The sequence below is a fragment of the Pelobates fuscus genome, chromosome 5 (assembly GCF_036172605.1).
Source record: "Pelobates fuscus isolate aPelFus1 chromosome 5, aPelFus1.pri, whole genome shotgun sequence".
Classification (NCBI taxonomy): Eukaryota; Metazoa; Chordata; class Amphibia; order Anura; family Pelobatidae; genus Pelobates; species Pelobates fuscus.
The window spans coordinates 332,793,038-332,814,138 of NC_086321.1; the positions used below are offsets into that span (position 1 = coordinate 332,793,038).

Sequence of the window (21,101 nt, forward strand, 5' to 3'; positions counted from 1 at the left end):
TGGAATCCCCACGTGCTAGCACAGCTACTGTGCTATATGATGCATAGGAAGTCAGATGTCTGCTCGGGAACTACATGTGAGCCAAAGTGGCCTAGCCTGGTCTTTAAAAATAACGATTGAACTATTCTGCATTAAAGCTTTCCAACATAAGGGGGTTTCTCCAGTTGCATGTTATACGCAATTTAAAGTTACAATATCCTACAAAAAAAATTTGTCTTACTAAACTCTTGCTGAACAGACGCAAGAAAACAAAAAACAAACCATGCTCAAACAGTTTAAATCAAAGTCTCAAGGCCATTGGATTAACGACCTCTTTAAACATTTTTTGTTAGAGGGACCTGCAATGTCCATAGACCCGTCTTGACCGAAAAAAAACCATTTATGGATTCAGAAGTACAATTGTTTTTCCAAACACATCAACTCGAACATATGCAGCAGCCATACTTCTGGTACTAAGCCACAGGACACCTACCCTCAGTGCTAAATAAATATGGCTATATACAGCTCAATGGGCAGTGGTGTCCTTCAGCATAACACTATCTAACAAATGCAGCCTATGTTACATGTATTGAGCCACTGTAAGACAGGAGTCCTGATACAGCATTGATAGGCCTTTCCAACAGTGAGGCTGGAAGACTGACTGAGGGCATTAATCCATTGTTGCCATAAGATAGGTTTGGGGTTTTTCTCCAAAACACAACTGGGCGTGTTTAGCTGTAGGCTGGTAAGGTGCATGATTCCTCCGCAGGCCTTCATTTACACACACACAAAAAAAAACGGCGACTACAGGAAAAAAAACAACTAACAGACGGGTCTCTCTCATGAAAGAAGGGTAAAAGTCACTGGAAGATTAAAGACTACAGGGAAGAGACAGACAATGATACTTCATTTGTGGAGACGATTGCAGCTATTGATATGGGGAGGTGGTGGGGTGTGGGATCAGCAGTGTTTGCACTCTTTTCTGTCCACGGAGTCCAGAATGTGTTTCACTATTCCTGACCGAATCCTTCAGTTTCCTCAATTGCAAATAGCAATTTTTCCTTCAGCTGCTCGTAGCTTTTGTAAGGCGGGAGGTCTAGACGGTTAAAGCTAGAAATAAAAAGGATAACTGGATTAAACAAAGCGATTAGATTTGCTATACTGCTTCTCTAAAAAAAATACAAATAAAATAAAAACAACACGTTCTGTGAGTACATATTGCATTAACAATATTACTTTTCCCGCTGCCATCCTGAATAATACATTTTCCATTCAAAAATTCGAAAACGGTCAGTGTGGATTAAACTGTAAAACACCTCACTCAGGAAATATGTACAATGATATATTAGTAGAGCAAACAAAAGAAATGCACTGTGATACGTAAAATTATTGATATTGTATTCATGATATTACCTGGCAGGGTGGTGTTCTAAATGTTACAGTAATGTGCGTGTAATATAGGTATTTATATAGACAGACCACCAATGTGCTATGTTATGACAAACGGCACAAGAACTAGCATGATGCCCCCTGAGACAAAGGATAAAAAGCATCTCATAGGATTTCAAAAACTTAACTTGGATTTATAGACTATTGACCAGGGTGTAAAAAAATGTTGCCCAGAATGCCCAAACTAAAAAAAAATTAAAAATAAAACTAATTGCAAATCCCTTCCCACAATTCCTTGCAATTGTATCTTTGCAGAAACTCAGAGGTGAAACTTGTCTCTCTCTACAGAGCCGAATATTCATTGCAAACCGTGCTCTTTTCTCTTGCATGAAGACAAGCTAAATATCTACATAGCATTACATGGTAGGGCATCTTATGTCATAAAGCAGGTGTGGAATACTCGTTTGTGCATTCCAATTAATCGGTTTCCCTACTACAGGAATTTCAAACTATAGTTCCCCTGATGTTGAGAGCCTACAACTCCCAGAATTCTTTGAATGCAATAGATGGCCAGAGTGGCTGTAGTTCAGTAATATCTTGCGGGCCAGAGTATGAGATGTCTGCCCTACAGCTTACAAGTCTTCACACACCTGGTTTGTGACCATACTGGGGGACATGAACAGCAGCTGGAAGTTTTTGTACTTGCTTCTCAGCACTGAGGATAGGACAGTACAGGTCTAAGTAGGCAGAGATTCATGTCGATATTTCTGATGTTGTTGATAAAGCATCCCTCCTCCCCCCATGCCACCTAATTTGGTGGGCACATGCCATGTAGGAATTTTATCATTTCATTTTTTTCATAAGTACTATTGAGTGCGGAGTTTCCGGATCGGATGAATATTTCCACAACCACCAATTAAACGGCTTACCATGTATGACTCCTGGGCAGCCAGTTCTCTTTACCAACCTTCTCAATGCAAAATTTCTGGGGACCGTTACTCCCTGAAACAGAAAACACAAATAAGAACCAGAGAAAATGTTAAGAGGCAGAAATGAACCAGCTTATAACCAGAGATATTTTTGGTTTACTACCTAATAATGATTGTGACAGAAAGTCACAAAGTTTAAACAGAGTCAAGCTTTGGGTAATGTGGGGCATCTTGGATCCCGGCCAGCTTTAATGGAATTAAAATGACAGCTGTAGCTAAAATCTGCAAAGTCTAGCCCCAGTAGAAGTCAATGTGAACTGTTAGCTTTCATGTTCAGCCACCATAATTAAATTGCACCTGCCTTGTAAAAATAACATGGTTTTAAGTTCTGAATTACATTTTATCTATACGCTGTGCAAGCCACATTTATAGAGATCATTTACAACTTGAGAGAAAAAGAAACAACCCAAAAACCATCCCTACAAAAATGGCAGCTCCGATCAAGCACGCATTTTCCTCTGCCGAATGAAGACAGCACCAGACAAAATGAATAGTGTGGGGCTGTATGTTTGGAATTTTAGGATGCCACGGTCAGAACTTGCACAGGTATCCATTGTGGCAGTCTCTTGAAAGAGATAGAAATGATCTTCAATTAAGCATATCTATAAAGTCACTAGTGATTTCCATACACTTCTGTGGATAAGAGGTTTTGCCCAGGCAAGTAAGGAAACGTCATTGTCAAAGTAATATATTGACTCCAACAATGTGAAGTACTGGAGAGTGTTTTCAATCCATTGGTATTTGAGAGCTTTGTTTTCATGTTAATCAGTAGGTTATCAAAACAAAGCACAAACCTGTACATACAGCAGTCAAAACAAAAAGAAAATACAATTATCTGTCCGCTTAACAATTGAACTATAACTTAATAAACAGTAGCAGTTTCTGTCTTTCGTGTCTCAAAATATTAGAGGTTTTTTTAAATTCTTTATTTTGTTTGTGCATAGTGGGAACAACCGTTTGCACTGCCACAACAGCTGGTGCAGACAAATACGTAAACATCTTAGAACATTGGTATGGCATCAAAAACAGTGCACATTTTTTGTTTTTTCAGAGTCAAGGCATCGAATAAGTTGAGTGTGGAACGGGCTTATACTAATTAGAGGTTTTTAATCATCTCTTCAGCCCAAAGTAAATTCGCCCATAGGTGTTACTGGTCACCATAGTGAACCCCTTAAAATTAGAACATTTGTGCATCTCTATTCTCTGCTATCCAATACAATATTTTATTACTCTGGACAAAGAACTTGAGCACTAGGTTATATTGACTGAAATTGTACTTTTTGGTGTCCCCAAAATAGCTAGTTACCTACCCATGAGGTCAGCAAAGCCCCCAACTGGTAACCGGCAAGTCCCAGTCACAAACTGAAGAAGTCTCATGCGTTTCTCATTATCAATGTCTTTCACAAACTATGAGGGAAGCACAGGAACGAGGGTCAGTCAAGTACATTTCCATAAACAAAACTAAAATTAAAAAACATTGAATAAAAAAAAAAAAGGATTCATAACTTTTTCAAAGCATGACCACGAATAGCTTGGGTGACATTAACCCTAAACTTTAACCAATATGTATAAGAAACTCTGCAAGAAAGCGAAAACAAAACACACAAGAAATGTGTCTGGAGTAATTTGTTTTTGTCAGATTAAAGCACAGAAGTACAAACCCCCAGTGAAAAACTGTATATAGGAGAAGAAAAGAAGAAAAGATTGGAGCTAGAGCTGAGACAGAACAGGGGTTATCTAGTCACATACATAAGAATGCTCAAAGGTTAAATGAACATTTGTCCACCCTTACACTTTACTATACACTCCCAAGCAGGTCATACCTGTTTATGAGTCATTCTCAAACAACCTCAGACAAAATAGATCTCTATATAAAAAAGACATTTTAAATAATTAGATAATACACAAAACTTCTTCACCTGCCAGAACCACACAATCTGTTTGCTGGTCCTGGTATAGTGCCGGTATATGGTACTTCGTTGCCAGTCATTGAGGTCTATTTCTTGCATTCCACATAGTAGAACCTGGAGTAATAAAAAGAAGGAAAAAAAAACATGTACTAACTAAAAGAAATCCACCATAAATAATGTAGTGTTCTGTATATTTGGTTGACTTGTCTGTCTGCAAAATTGTCAAGTAGGACAGTCCATCCCATGCCTGTATCTGTCTTCAAACCAACAATCAGGAAAGATAATAGAAGATCATGAAATCACCAGTAGTGGAGATGGGGAAAGGCGGACAACAAGTAAATCAAACCATTCGAAAACTGTTTAACTCCTTACTATGTTGGAGTACCAGGGCACTCCTGGCACCATAAGAACTACAGCACACTGTAGTGGTAATGTGTGTAGTGTTTCTTTAAATAAAACGATGAACTGAGAAAATTAGCTCACATATTTTCTATTATTTATGAAAAATAGACATCTCAAAAGTTATGCTAACCTACAAAATTTAATCCACGAAGATATCTGTGGAGACTCCGTTGACAGGCAGCCAATGTGGAGTGAAGAGAGGTTACTAATCAAAAATAAGAAAACGAACAGCCACATCTCCGGAACTAGCAGTTCCTCATTACCTACTCTAAGCAAATAAAGAGATAAATACTACAGCATAAATAGGCAAGCATAAAACACACTTATCTTCATGGCAAAGTCTGAAGATAAGTGTGTTTTATGCTTGCCAGGGCAAAGTTTTTGCCCTGCTATTCTGAACTTACAGTTGCAAGAAAAAGTTTTCCACCTGCACTGTGAATGTTTACATGGTGTGTTCAATAAAAACATGGCAACATTTCATTCTTTGTGTGTTATTAGTTTAAGCAGACTGTGATTGTCTATTGTTGTGACTTAGATGATGATCAGATCACATTTTATGACCAATTTGTGCAGAAATCCATATCATTCCAAAGGGTTCACATACTTTTTCTTGCAACTGTATGTGCTAATGTTCTGCTGGCAGATGCCGTAAGAGCACCCATGAGTACGCACCATGGAGGTATACTTCATTTTCTAGGGTATGCTCCAGGTGTAACTTCATTCAGCTATGGGTTGTGCAGAAATCACAATTATAGTTTAGGCAATTGCTGTAGTTTTTAGCTCTATGCCGATTGTGCTTCTAGTTTTCTTTTTGTCTGTATTTCTGTGCCAAAGTAACCCTATACATGGGCTACAATTTTGTCTAACGTACAGATGAAATATATTGCCCTATAAAAGTCATACCGTGTCATTAAACCTGCACATGTACAGTTTAAATCCCGGCCTGCTGGATGAATTTAAATCTAGATTATTCCTTACCTCTAGTTCCTTTGCATCGAAATATTGCAAATATTGCTGGGGAAGAATCTCATTGAAGCCCTCAAAGAAAGCCTGTGTCTGCTCCTCTACTCCCCGAGACAGCCTCCACTCTGCCACAAGTCTGGATACAAAGAAATAAAAAAGAAAATATTATGGATTGGAAGTTAACAGACTTGGTAAATAAACTCCTACTTGTCTCACATGAATCATTCCTAGTGAATATGTAATGAGCTAGATTGTGTGCCTTGTACACAGTTTAAAACTTGTTTGGTGCAAAGCCTGTCTATTTATAATGTTGCTGCAATGCCTTCAATATTCCAGAAAGATTCTTTTGATCACAGTTTATGATGTTTATTGCTATTCCATGGCAAGATGCAGACTTCGTTTTGGATTTATACACTAACTTAATGTTTCTCGCTGTTTTTCTTTCTACAGGAGCCACAGTGACAAAAGATAGCCAACAGGAGAGCTACATTTACTGCAAATACACGCTTAACCATTTTCTCCCTACGGAAGACATACAATAAAAACAATGCAGACAACATGGGAAATGTTTATTATGAGTATGCGAAAGTGCACCTCCCAAGCTTTCTGTGCACCCCTGCTACGTGTGCTACGTCTCTAGCCTGTAATTTGAGTGGAGAGAGTGTAGAATATGATTTTAAGTTCCCTCCCCCCCATTTCTTCCTCCTCTGTAACTCTCTTTGAAATTATTTTCCTCAAAGCATCAACACATTCTGCAGAGCTGTACATGGGTACAATTGTTAGAACATGCACGGATACAGCAAGTGCTCAACACCTGATGACCATCATTTACACCTCATGTTAAGTGAACTACATTTCCCATGATCCTCAATGTTACTGAAAACATCATGTAAAATAGAAGTTAAATCAAATAAGGTGTCACGTTTAGCCATCACACCAGTGCAACTGTGAGTATTTGTATTCAAAATGTACACAAATGTTTAAAATGGAGGGGAAAAAACCCCAAAAACTAACCTGATATACTCTTCCTTGTTCTCCTCCGTCACTTGTATATTGCTCCCATTTTCTTTCAGATCCTGGCTTGAAACTTCCCCCAGAATCTCTTTGTCCACAGAGAAAAACATCTCTAGGCCGCATTCCTCAATGTTGTTATCCCTGGAGAAGACAGAACGTAGGTAAGGACAGCGCCGGACAGTAATCTAACCTGTTTAAACAGCTGGAAACCACAACATCTGCTACGCATGATCAACACTCCAATCACATTTACTGAACTGCTAACAATTACCTAGCAACTATAAATATCCCTGTATTTATAGAATGCAACTTTATTAATGTAAAAAAGATTCTGCATTAACAATTAGAACATAAGAGTATCCATTTTTCAAAACTTGACATGTCATAGCTCACTTTAATAGTTGCAGATCCTTTAAGCAATGAATATATAACTTAAAATATTGCTCTCTAAGTTATCAAGAATTACCACCTCTCCAGCACTATTCACCACTATCATTCTCATCATCATGCAGGGTGTAATGGGCTTACACCAATACATACTGACCTCTGATACCGCCTACCTCTTGCTCCCACTTACACCCCCCTCCCCCCCCCACCCTATGCCAATAATTCTACTTCAGAAGACTGGCATCAGAATGGAGTGTATTGTGTTATTCAACTTCTATATTTCTATGCATAGCGTGAGATGCACTCGCCCAAGGAATATCGCATATATTTCTTGGGCGTTACTAATAAGTTTCCCCTTAAAACCTGTAGGAGAGGTTTTAAAACTTACCTGGAATCCAGCGGCAGGCAAAGCTCCTGGATCTGATCACCACCCCCACGTTGGACACCATCCCTGCACTTGTGAGGTCCAATCAAAGACTTCTCATGAAGAAGTCTATGAATAGACTGTTACGCTGGCTCAGAGTGCATGCACACAATCTGAGCTGGCAAAGTGAAGCAGAAGGAGAGGGATTTTTAAATAATAATAAAAAAACAAACAAACATACAAATCGCTATTTATTTAACTGAGGGGGCGAAGGGAACGCACAGAGGCTGGAAGTAGTGACCAAGCTTCTACTTGTAGGTGTCCTGTCTGCAAGGGAGAAGCTAATTATGTCTGTTGCCAGTGTGCAGTTTGTGCGGACAACGGAAGTATATGTACCAGGGGTGTTTCTAGCCCCTAGCACACAAATGCAAATACCTCTGGATGTGCAGCATTTTAAGCGGAAACGCTCCACATCCAGACCCCTACCCACCATGACCACTTCAAATCACCGTAGTGGTCATGGTGGTTTGAGTAGCCTTTTAATGTAACGTTATATAAAGGTGTAAATACATCACATATAGCTATTGCCCAATAGTTCACAAACAGCCTGAATTAAAAAAAAAATATCGCACTTGATCCAGATGAGAGAACTGTAAAACTCTGGGTCCACTGATTCCAGGTCCTTCAGTCCCACAGGTTTATTTAAGATGCGTTTGTAAAACGGCAAAGAGAATCCAGTGTCTATGAACTTGCCGTGGAAAAGAGCCTGTGGTGGGGAAAGGAAAGAATGTGTGAAAAAAACTGCAGTAGTAGCAACAACTCCTTCCTTTAAAAGCACAAAAACTTGAAAATTCTCTGCATGTCGTAACCGGTTTACATTCAGTAAGAATACTTTTTTTTTTTATACAGTTACAATTTTAGAAGTGCTCTTCTATAATGTATGTCTAAAACAAGTTAGCATTCCGCAATCCCTGACATGTAAAACGTTACATAAAAGTGCACACAATAGTTATGTTGGTACTTGCAAGAAGGTGTGAATTTCTGTGCATGTGTCTATAAACCGTTAAATCTGTTACGATTTAGAGTTTTTATATGTAAGCTGTAGATTTGATACTGCAGTATTGGCATTCTACATTGTGTAGTAGCCCACTGAACTGTGTGTAATGTATTTTTGTGTCTCTCATATTTAGGAGTTCTTCAAAAGTGCCCTTATCCATACTGCATTACAAAACTTTAACAATTAATCATAGCTATTCTTACAGACAGAGGGATAAATCAGTGCTCAAAATTACCGCTTGTCCCTAGAGAGAAATGCACTCCTGTTTAGTATTTATTTATAAAATATTTTACCAGGATGGATACATTGAGATTTCTCTCGTTTTCAAGTATGTCATGGGTATGCAAAGGACTCTCCAGGCTCGCAGTGGTGACTAAATCTTAAGGCCTGGCTAGTAGTGTAGGACTTAAAATTTTAAGCCCTGGATATATAATTAGACATACATTTGCCATAGAAAAAACGTTCTGATCTGTGTGTGTGTGTGTGTGTGTGTGTGTGTAGAAGATTTGAGGGGGGGAGGAGGGGAGGGGGGGAGTATCTTGCACTTGGAAAGATAGATGAATGAAGTTAGGGACAATCTGCATATATCGTGCACTTAAGACAGAGGTTTGTTTTTTTATATCTAGCTATTCATATAGACACACATGCAGACATTTTTTTAATATATATCTATAAAATTCAATTGAACTTTACACCCTTTGTCTCCAATTAGATAACTGTCCTGGTTTTAACAACTTGAAAGTGAGGAAAGAAACTTCCTATCCTTTATGTATGTATGTGTATAAATATTTCTCTTTTCTACATAGAAAAAGAAAAAGAAAAAAAACACACACAAAAAAAAAACCAAACACAATTATATTTTTACAGTACTGTGGAAATACATCCTCTATTGTTTAGTTGTTGAATTAGTGGAAGACTAAGGTATTACAAAATGGAGTGTTTGGAAACCAAAACAAAAGGTATGAAAAAAGATTAAATAAAAAAGTTCTATGCAGGTTTTAATGGTTTTTACATTTCCTATGACAAACTATCACGGAAAGCCCACATCATGTACATGGGGGCAGGTAAAAACGCACCATGGCGATGAAGCGGCCGATGAAGCGGAAGTAGCGCAGGTGGTCGGGGTTGATATAGGATGCTGGGTTGATCTGGAGGCAGTAGTTATCCTTTCCAGCATACTCAAACAGGCAGTACATTGGATTGAGGACTTCATGGGACAGGAGGAAAAACCACTCCCTACAAGACAGAGGAGACATGCATTACACAAAATAAAGGACAATAGTAGTTGGGTTCTGCGCTACCCACAACCCTAATCCAATAATGCAGTGTCACAGTGAGCCATCAATGGTACACACACAACAACCAATACGTTACCTTGCTACTCCACCATAATCCAACCCCTCCTCTCCGGGAATTATTAACCACAATCTTCTCCTTAGATCTTGTGGATTAAAACTCATTATCTAAAAGGGGGGACAAGGACACAATCAGTCATGTACCTGCTCCACAAAAACTGTTCCGAAAATCTAATTACATAGACAGCTTTTACAGACCCCCACACACCTGCTGGAAAGAATCCTCAAACAAGGTTTTCCTGGACACGGTGATCTTGATGTGCTGCGGCATGAAGAGTTGCTGTCGGGAGAACAGTACACATGGTAAACGTCGGTAAATAGCAGTAACTGGTAAAGCGGTCATGCCCTCCTGAAAAGGAGGTACTCCAGTGTGGGAGTGCATGTACATCAGGATGGCTAGCAACCATTTTGGCATCACCCTTTAGAGGTGCCCATACACAGAGGAGCGTTTCTGAAGTGCCCTTGTACATGAACAAGAGCCAGAGTTAATTTCTGGCACTTCAGTATCCCTGGAAATGTGATATGACAGGACAGGGTCCTGAATCGGAACTACTTAGACAATTATAATGAACACTTATCTACCCACTACCTATTTAATAAATGTAGACAAATTACCTCCTCAGTAAAGCCCAATTCTTTCCTCATTGCGACTAGATTGAGTAGATATAATGTAGTATTCACATATCTACTTTTTTAAATGCTTGCTCGTATTAAGTTGGCAATGTATGGGTGCTTGCTGTGATGCAGATGTCATGTATAACTTATAGTTACTGAGTATGTGAGTGAAGAATGCTGTATGCCGCCTGGTTGGAGTGTACACACAGGTGCAATCTGAGTGCTTTTTTTCTTGTATTGTTTGGTTTTGCGACCAGATTTAAAATTCTCACATTAAACCCCCTTTCCAGAGAATGACTGACTAACCAAATTCTAAAAGACCGATTCTAGCCCCGTACCTCACATGTCACAATAATGCACAGGTTTAAAGAAATCTAATTTCCCCTATCATTTCTTCCAAAAGTTAACTTTTGCAAGAGGTCTTCTATAAATCTTCATCAACTGGTGGAACATTAATGTAAGTGTTCAAATTGTTAATAATTCAAGTTCTATCATTTTCTCGTTTTAAACGTGTACATTACTGTGTCATGTTAGGTAAAGGGCAGAAATCGGAATTATTTTAAAATCTGGGTAGCCAATTATTCTCTGAAAAGGGAGGTTTGGTGTGAGAATATTGTCTTCACAAAAAGAGGAAGCAATATTAAGCATTTTTTATTACAGAGAAGATACTATAACCAGGTATACATTGCCAATTACAAGCATGTTGGCAGCTGTTAATATGTGCCCCCAAGCCCTGTTGTACGTACCTGGCACCAGAATCTGAAGTACTGCACCTTAGCCTTGAAATCCCGTACGTATGCAATTTGTGGACCATTATCTCTGAGGATGGAGAAGAAAAGTAGTTGTTTTAGGAGAAAGAAAAAATACATCAGTTTAAAAAACAAAAAAAAAGCAATGTAATTCAAGAAACATTTTACTTTTTTTTTTTTTTTTAATTCTTTATTTTTGAAGTGCAGATAATTACATACAACTTGTCATGCCCCAACAGCTTGTGACAGGATACAAAATACACAGCTTGTAAGCAGTAAGGCAGTGAGAAAACATGCACAACCATTTTTTTTTTTAAATGAAGTGGCCAGAGAAAACAACAGATTATAATGATCAGGCTATACTGGCTGACTATGCGAATAGTATAAACGAGAATAAACAATTGTATTAGATGCTGGGTAGATAAGGAAAATGACATGTAGTGCGAACAAGTTAATGTAGCTAGACCTGGTGGCTGATTCCAAACATAAACAGTGCATCTTAGGGTGTTTGTATTGGTTAATGTGGCCACGGATCCTGTGCTCTCTAGCATACTATAAATGAAAAATCAGAACTACAAAAAATGAAGGTAACAGGCTGTATTTCACTAGTTGCTTAATTGTTGCTTCTAACGTGTGTACAGGTATTAGCTCAAAATATTTAAGAGTATGTCTGCCTAATGAACATAGACTAGGTCAAGGAAAAGTTAGCTTGCAGGCAAACCTGCAGTTTATCAAATGTATAGTTCTCATGGCATATACGTTGTCAAAGAATGTAAGGAGCCTGGTAGGACAGTCAGCTGGTGCCTAGCCGATGCCCAATCTAGAGGCCTTAACTTGGGCTCTGGGATGGACGCCTGTGGTCACGGATGCTGCAGGGCCTCCTCCATTGCCTCCCAGTCCTGTGTGAGTGCCTTGGGTGGGGGGGATGTATGCCTTGTGGTGTGTCTCCGCTCCCCTTGCTGTTTGGCGGGTGTGAGGTTTAGTGTGTCCCTTTGATGTACAGGTGTAGCTCTTCAGAGTGCTGGTTTCGGCTGTGCATCGCTGCATTGGGGTGGAGTGTTGACAGGCTTTCTGGCCTTCGCCTGGTGTAGGCCGGCTGCAGGCCCCTCGAGTGCGCCAGTTTAGTTTGTGGGGCGGCAGGCAGAGTATGGTGGCTCTCCGAGCTTGTCTGGACTCAGGCTTGCAGTACCGGGTGCTCGGTCTTCTGCCTTTAAGTCTGGGTAGAGCTCTTATGACCTTCTGCAGCGTCGTGTCAGACGGTGGCATAGCCTTGCGTTTCAACGCTGGTGCTTTTGTGTGAGTAGTGGCGGGCCGTCGAGGGGACACTGCGGCTGCATGGTTTTGTGCCAGTATGGCCTCCCACCGTGTCCAGAAGAGGTCAAATGCCGCTGATATGCGGTCCTCCTGATGGCTCACGTTAGGCATCCGCGCTGAGAGAGGTTGGGCAGGTGGGGGCATGGAGGCTCGGTCGGCGTCCGCCATCTTGGCCTCTGGGTAAGTGCTGCTTGCAATCCCGGTAGCTTGTGGGGTTCTGTAGCCCTGTGGAGTCTGGACCGGGATAACCCCCGCCGGTCCATGGGGGGGGGACAGGGGCCCTTAGTCGTCGAGGTGGCTAGTCGCGGCGGTGGGAGGGCGGCCGTCCCTCCCGCGCTTGCCTTGTGAGTAGGCCTCGATTGCTTGATCGGCGAAAGTAGGTCATAGCATCGTTTGAGGGGGAACATTCTGTTCCGCTTGAAGTCCCTTTACGGATGGTGACCGTTGTGGCCCGATTAGTGGCTTTTTGAGCGTAAGATTTGCTATAGAGTGTAGCTTATTGCAGGAGCTTGTGAGGTTCACGTCCTCCCTGCTCAGCAGCCAGGCCCCGCCCCTCAAAACATTTTACTTTTAAATTAAAACATGACAAAAACACTGATTGGATACAGAAATTATTTCTCCGCTCTTTAAAAACTATACTGTGGCCAATATTCCTAGAAGCGGATTTGGAGATTTTTAGCCTAAAACAAGAGACTTTGAATTCACACTTCTCCGAATAGCCCTTTGCTAAAGTCTAAGCATAGTGCTGCAAAGTAACACTGCAAGAAGCAAAATAAAAAATATAAAAATAAGACCACGCATTTGGTAAATTACAGGTCCTCAAAAGAATTAGGAAACTCTAAAACGTGAGGTGAAACAAAAATTCAAGACACACTCATGCAGGGTTTTTTTGGGGGGCAGGATTGCTTTCGATTCATACAAAGTATATTGTGGATCATTTTGGTTTGTTTTTGGACTTCATGTAGAATTTAGTTTTGGTCTAATATGTATATTTAGGGAAAATGCTGTTTATATTTATATATATATATATATATATATAAACAATCCAGGTCATTTAGTTATTTTAGTATTATAGTTGTAGTGCGGTTCAACATACACTCTGAATAGTTTAACTATTACGGTATTTTTTTTATCATTAGAACACAAGTATCCGCTCCTATTAAGCTAAGGGTGTCAAAAGAAGTGGATGCAAATTCCTGCAAGGAGACAGGTACATTTTGTTTAAGACAACTGAAAAGTACAGTTCAGTATAGTTCAGTGACTTTCATTGCACAACTCACAGAGCAGATTTTCCAGTCCTTGGGTCAATGTAAGTGGTGGTTCTTCTATTGTGATCTACGAAATAAGGTATGCCATCCACAGTAAAGCGCATCTCCCAACCCTCTGGCAGAGGCTTCTCATTCAGTTGTCTAAAACACACGGAAATAAACTGTAAATACACACGCACCTAATATTTAACACACTATTTCAACATATGGCCATTTGAGTAATGCTAGTAGTGAACACAATTACTTTTCTTTATGTTCTGTAGTCAAATCTCACATACAGGGAGGAAGAGAAACACCTACATAATGAATAAGATATATGCACCTTGGAGTGTGCTTTTTATTTACCTTATACTCAAAGTTTATCTGTGTTCCAGGTACAAGATTAGGTGTTTGCTTACCATATATAGAAAAAAAACTGCAGCATTTGGTACGAACACAGCTCTATTTAAAATTGTGCATAAAAGTTGAACATTACCACAACGATCACAACCATGGTATATGACATATCTATTCTATTAATGCCAATAATACAATAATAATATTCCACGTGGTGCAAAAAGACAGTTATTTAAAGGGACACTATAGGCACCCAGACCACTTCCGCTCACTGAAATGGTCTGGGTGCAGTGACCCTGTCCCCTTAACCATGAAATTGAAGTTATTGCAGTTTCTTATAAGCTGCAATTACCTTGCAGGGTTGAGGCCGCCACTAGCGGTACCTTCTGATGGTTAGGAGACTTTTGGTCGCCTGTTGGTGGATGTCCTCACGCTCTGCATTAAAACATCCAGCATCAGTCACTTGCTGCAATGCTTTCCTACAGGGAGGACCGAATGTATTTGCTGCGTTTGCGCATTAGCGTCCCCACATGGGGTGAAGTCTGAGGGGAAACCGGCGCTAGAATCAGGTAAGGACAGTAAGGCGGGAGAGGGGGGCAAGGGAGCTATAGTGCTAGCAATACAACTTTGTATTCCTAGCACTATAGTATCCTTTAAAAGTGTTGCTACCAAAATTATAACCTCTACCGTTGTAGTGGTTATGATGCCAGGATTAACCTGGCCTGGTTCCCCAGTTTTGGGGCCAAACTGTTTAGCAATGGTTTAACCTCTTTACCTGGGTCTTGCTAAGCTCCCAGTTTGCTCGGAAGCAAGATTTACTATTACTAGTGCAGAGCTGGAGAAGGTGGATGCTGATCCTGTCAGGCATTTATTGGCTGAGAGTGTCAGCTGACAGCCCTCAGCTAAAGACTGACAATTATTTGGAAAGTTGCACATAATTGAAAAGTTCTACGGTGACTGATGACACCCATGCAGCCAGTTAACCTTTGCATCTAATCAATGAAGTGGTCATGGTGCCTCGAGTATCCCTTTAAAAACCTAATATATGAATGTTTATCCAACAAGCAAAATAAACACTTACCCTTGATTTCTAGGATCTTCCCACTGAGTTGTCCGTGTAGAGTGATTAACAAAATAGACCCTGCCGTTGGCATCTGTCCGCTTTTCTGTTCAAAGATCAAACAACATGACATTAATCCAGGGACAGAACCACAGGAAGAAAACTCTACATTTAACCTCTAATTATGCTTCAGAGAATTTAACTTATTTTTTTATTAATTTCTTAATTTACACGTCTTGCTTGTTATACACACAATAACAAATATTGGTTAGTATCAAATAAACCTATGGAAACGGTTACAGATATTATAAGGAAGAGAGGGACAACGAACTGTAATAACCAACTATTAAATAGGGGCTCATTCATGTGCAAATTCTACCGTTCCAGACAGGGATTACTGAAGTTTATTCATTAAATAAGGGACCGGTGGACAATTCCCATTATTTATATAGCGCAAACACATTCCTCAACGCTGTACAATTGGCAAGGGAATTGGAAATTAACATTTAAAACAGCTGAGCAGGAAAGTTAGCTCATCAGAACTTTCAGAACTAGGTAGAAAACTGAAAACCAGAATGAATATACACATACGTGCTATATAGAAAAAAAGGCACCAACCATGGAGTTCTGCTAATTTCTTTGGGAAATTTACAACGGAGACCCAACGGTTTAACCCCCTTAAGGACACATGACATGTGTGACATGTCATGATTCCCTTTTATTCCAGAAGTTTGGTCTTTAAGGGGTTAAACAATAAAGGAATAGAAACCATTTATCCAAATGGGAGATGTGGTGATAGACTCAGAACTCTGAGACAGAGATTCTTATTGGATTGTTAAGTTAGGTACATTATTTAAAAATCTAGATATAGCTTCTTTCTGAAGGAATAAAAATAAAATTAATTTTCTCCTCCCCACGTCCCCTCCCTCCTCCACATCAATTATTAAGAAATTAGATTTCTTTAGCCCCAAGTGTGATGTATCTCTTTTATTTTATTATCTACTATGTATTCTTTAACATATACAGAGTATCATCCAAATGTGGATATGTTTGCCATATAGATACATACGTTTGATACCCAGAAAGTGTTTTTCAAAAAACGCTGCTATAATCTGTATTTAGAAATAAAACTTTAGAGACTCTATTCTGCATTTTCATCTTAGGTCACATTCTGAGTTTGTTCCAATAAGGGAGAATAATTCGGGATTTTCTATTTTTAATTCTTATTTTGTATTTTCTTAGTTTAGTAATGTTTCTTTGAATGTTGGACTTTATATATATTTTAATTATTTTTAGATCTACATCATTCTAATAAAGTGTATTTTATCACAGCATCTTTTTTTCCCCTTTTGCACTTTTTAGGCCATATCTACTTAACTGCAAACACAAGGAGTACCAAGGATATCTCCTAAGAGCAGCATAAGGATTTGATACATATACATGAACATTGTGGATCTTTTTTGTGGGGGGGGGGGGGGGGGTGGGGGGGACGACTTCATGTGGACTTTTGTTTTGGTCTAATATTAAGTATATTTTTAGGGAAAAAGGTTGCTTATATATAAACAATCCAGTTCATTTCATTATTTTAGCATTATATTTGTAGTGCGGTTCGACATATACTCTGAATAGTTGAACTAATAGGGTTTATCATCAGAACTTTCCCTTGTCAATTTCCACAGTTCCAAAATCAAAGAATCCCATGGGAAACAGATCCTGAATATTTTACACAGAACTCTGCTTAAACATTTCTTGAGTTCTAGAAAATCTCTTATATACATATGTTTGATACACACTTTGCTCTAGTTGCAAATAAATGTTCATCAACTGCATTAAATAAATCACGTACCCCAACCACCAGGTAATGGTCCCAATGGGTCATATTCTTTGTTCTGGCCTGAAAAGTCCTGGTTCTAAAGAACATGAATTCCATGCACCAACAAGAACAAGCATTAAAAAAAAAAAAAAAAAAAAAAAAAGTTTTTAGAATGTAGAAAATATTAAAGGACAACTGTCAACCGTACACAATTCTTTAACATACTGACCCTTCCATCAAGTATTAAACAAAATTGATTCATTGTCAAATTAAGTATATGTAAAGAGAAAAACTCAACCCTACATTTAGCCATATACACACACCTTGTGTCAGACAGTCGGTCTGATGATCTCATTGAACTGTACAGGGAGTGAAGCAAGGGAGATCATAGAGACGTTTCAAACACTGTCTGACCTGTGTTGCATCCATATTGCTAAAGGTTCTTGTTATACACTAAAGACAGGGATGAGTTTTTCAAATTTTTTTTGCACACACTTAATTTAACCAAAAAAAAGTTAATGTTAAGAGCTACTAATCTATAAAGAAAGGATAAATCAAAAAGTTGTATTACTCCACTAAACAGAAAGCACTATTTAAATTGTCACTGTAGCTAAACCAATGGATCATAATCCATATTTTTTTTCGTGAGAATTGTAAGTAATTGTAAGTGAACTTCAAATTTAAAGGACCACTATAGTGCCAGGAAAACACTTGTTTTCCTGGCTCTATTGGGTCCTTGGGTCCCCCTCACCCTCCGGGCTCAGGGGGAGGAAGGGGTTAAATTCCTACCTTTTTCCAGCCTCCCTCGGCGCTGGGGAATCTCCTCCTTTGTCTGCTGTCATCGGCTGAATGCGCATGCGCGGCAAGAGCTGAAGTGGTCTGGGTGCCTATAGTGGTCTTTTAAGGCCAGAATAGCAGAGCTGATAGCACAGCTGACTTGGATAATTTTGCAACTGCAATTTTGGCCACAAAACTTGAAATTCACTTTAACTTCTCACCGTAGTGAATACCCCCGTCCCAATACTAATCCTTACGGTCTATTCTTATTGATGTAATATCTAACTCAGCATGGTTTCCCAGTGAGACAATTGAGTTTCTGGGTATTACTGTGGATATCTTAAGGAAATACACTTTTAAGTACTATAGCAATTTTACAGTCCTAAGCTTACCCCATATATGAACCTCTGGTTGAACTGTTGCATGGCCCCTTGTAGTTGGTTGCGCTGGAGCTGCCACTGTTCATAGTTACGGACAGACTCCAGGGTAGGTCGTTGCCATGTGGTAGTCCGAGTTATGTGATCTACATAATAGATTCTGTTCATTTGGTCCACCCGACGTTCCCATCTAAAAAGGAGGAAAACAGAACCGTGTAAGTACTTGGTATACAGACAAGGAGGAGGAAAAACAAGGATAATGGAAAAACCATAGATTAGTAAAATGAAAAATGTCACTCAGGGGTGTCAGTGACTTTCCCAAAGTTATTCTCTTTATTGAAGGTTTCAGAAAAAGAAAATACAAAAACAACAAAACAAACCACACATATGCTAATTGTAGCGGACTGGACCCTGCACCAGAGTCTGCCCCAGTTTCCTGGAAGGGACTGCTTGCTCGCCTCCTGCCCTGTGATTATGGTCCCTGGGAGATATGGCCCTTCAAGTACAATATTTGGGCATAATGGATTATGTATGACCTTACTGGCCCTTTAAGAACCATCTGGGGACATACTGTGGAGTTACTGGGTGACCACCATTTCATGTATCAGAGGCACATGGTGAGAACAATGGATGGCGGCCATTTTAACTCACAGACATTGTTGTGACTTTTCTACACAGTGCCATCTCGCCGGTATTTGGCACACAAAGACATCGTGCAGTAGTTTTAAACTATACAACAGGGGACACATTATACAGTAATTATTTTTTATATAATCTGTATATATTCTGCGGAATCTGCATTAAACTGTATCTTCCAAACTACTGAATGGATCTGGGTGAATTTTGGATATGTGGTTCACCCAGATCCCCTGGTTCTGAGGATATACATTATATGGGGTTATTGCATGTTTTTGGGTCCCTGTGATATTTTTTATAAAACTGCATTCCTCTGCCTGTGATAATGAGATTACCCATTGTGTTCAGTAATCCTATTACTACAGGCAGAGGGGAGGATTTTGTGTGGGAGTGTCTGTGTGTATTGTACCGATTGATTGGTTGTTTTGTCCCTCCCTGTGGGCGGACCTGTATTCTCAACAACTGTAATAAAAACCAGGCTGGGAGTACCAGCCTCAGTTCCTGCTTAACCCTCAAAGTGAAGTGTCGTCTCATTATTGGGGGAGGATTTATTGTATTCTGTTCCAGTTTGACTGCTAGGAGTGTAAACCTATTCGTATGGTTTCCTATTCAACTGTCTACAGCATTCATATGCTTGATAGGATTTATACGCTTCTCTGATTCGGTGGTTGTGGTGTCTGCTGCAGTGCTTGGAGTCCTCAGGAAACGCTAGGAGCATCCATTAACGGAGGTACCCAGTCGGGGTGCCAGGCAATCCGTTACATTGGTGGCAGCGGTGGGATGGCGTCCTAGTGCGAGGTAAAGCAGCTCAGAGACACTCTTTGGATTTACAAATTGAGGGCAACGCTAGCACTCGTGCAGCGCCCCTGGGAGCAGACAAGTATGGAAGGTTCTGGCTCTGGAGATGATTGGCTGGCCGAGGTGAGGCAGCGAGTGGCCGAGTATGGGGATGATATACCCATGGAGACACGCCGGGTGATCTGGAACCAGGTCATGGCCGAGCGAAACAAGGCTGGGCCGAGAATTCTGGCTGGCGAAAGAGAGGAAGTATGCTCAGCAGCAGGAGCATTACAGCAGCCGAGTAGAGGCTGCATCCAAGGAGGTTAGCCGTCTTTCCCTGAGGCGGCGGGAGGAACCCGAAGTGGGGGTCCTCATAGACTGGTCCTGTGAGGAACCACAACAGGCAGGTAGAGATGGGACCAAGGTCTCTCCACCGGGCCCACCGGGATGCTGGGCAGCCGGCCCAGATCCCCAGCAGCAGCTAGAGTTGCCAGGTGGGGAAGCAGGTGGCCCTTACTCACAAATGTTGAGGGGCCTCACGGATTGGTCCTGGAAAGACCCACAGATGGCAGGTGGAGATGGGACTGCGGTCTCTCTACCGGCCCTACAGGGATGCTGGGCAGTCGGCCCAGATCCCCAGAGGCAGTGTGCGTTACAGGGAGCTGAAGGTGCCGTCCTTCCTCCCCAGCGGCAGTGTGTGGTACAGAAAGCTGAAGGTGTCATCCTTCCTCCCCAGCGGCAATCTACAGTTCAGGGAGAGGAGCTTGTTACCCCCTCTCCACAGCGGCAGTCTGTGGTTCAGAGAGAGGAGCTTGTTACCCCCTCTCCCCAGCAGAAGCATAACCCACCAAGGGGAGACACTAAGCCCCTCACCAGCGCAGATGGGACCGTGGTCTCTGCGCCCAAGCTACAGGGAGTACGGAGGATCAGCCCTGCTCCCCAGCGGCAGAATATTTTACCGGGAGGGGAGAGTCGCGTTCCCCCTCCCCAGCGGCAGCCTAGCCCACCAAGGGGAGACACTAAGCCCCTCACCAGCGCAGATGGGACCGTGGTCTCTGCGCCCAAGCTACAGGGAGTACGGAGGGTCAGCCCTGCTCCCCAGCGGCAGAATATTTTACCGGGAGGGGAGAGTCGCGTTCCCCCTCCCCAGCGGCAGCCTAGCCCACCAAGGGGAGACACTAAGCCCCTCACCAGCGCAGATGGGACCGTGGTCTCTGCGCCCAAGCTACAGGGAGTACGGAGGGTCAGCCCTGCTCCCCAGCGGCAGAATATTTTACCGGGAGGGGAGAGTCGCGTTCCCCCTCCCCAGCGGCAGCCTAGCCCACCAAGGGGAGACACTAAGCCCCTCACCAGCGCAGATGGGACCGTGGTCTCTGCGCCCAAGCTACAGGGAGTACGGACGGTCAGTCCTGCTCCCCAGCAGCCGAATCTTTTACCGGGAGGGAAGGGTCTCGTTCCCCCTCCCCAGCGGCAGCCTAGCCCACCAAGGGGAGACAGTAAACCCCAAAACAGTGCAGATGGGACCGTAGTCTCTGCACTGGCAGCACAAGGGGTAAGGATGGTCGGT

General features: G+C 41.3%; 1 protein-coding gene across 2 annotated transcripts in view; it reads right to left on the bottom strand.

Annotated features, from left to right (window-relative positions):
• Positions 1–386: 386 nt before the first annotated feature.
• The window catches only part of ITCH (itchy E3 ubiquitin protein ligase), an 88,262-nt gene continuing 67,547 nt past the window's right edge, over positions 387–21,101 (bottom strand). For both annotated transcript variants that reach the window (XM_063455720.1, XM_063455721.1), the window contains exons 10-24: positions 18,134–18,308; positions 16,998–17,061; positions 15,173–15,257; positions 13,768–13,896; positions 11,171–11,243; positions 10,018–10,089; positions 9,829–9,917; positions 9,531–9,690; positions 8,030–8,163; positions 6,647–6,787; positions 5,648–5,768; positions 4,277–4,381; positions 3,668–3,764; positions 2,298–2,370; positions 387–1,089 (exon numbers count right to left, since the gene is read on the bottom strand). In XM_063455720.1, the coding sequence (XP_063311790.1) occupies positions 990–1,089; positions 2,298–2,370; positions 3,668–3,764; positions 4,277–4,381; positions 5,648–5,768; positions 6,647–6,787; positions 8,030–8,163; positions 9,531–9,690; positions 9,829–9,917; positions 10,018–10,089; positions 11,171–11,243; positions 13,768–13,896; positions 15,173–15,257; positions 16,998–17,061; positions 18,134–18,308 (1,618 nt within the window). In that variant the 3' untranslated portion in view covers positions 387–989. The remainder of the gene's footprint in view (positions 1,090–2,297; positions 2,371–3,667; positions 3,765–4,276; positions 4,382–5,647; positions 5,769–6,646; positions 6,788–8,029; positions 8,164–9,530; positions 9,691–9,828; positions 9,918–10,017; positions 10,090–11,170; positions 11,244–13,767; positions 13,897–15,172; positions 15,258–16,997; positions 17,062–18,133; positions 18,309–21,101) is intronic.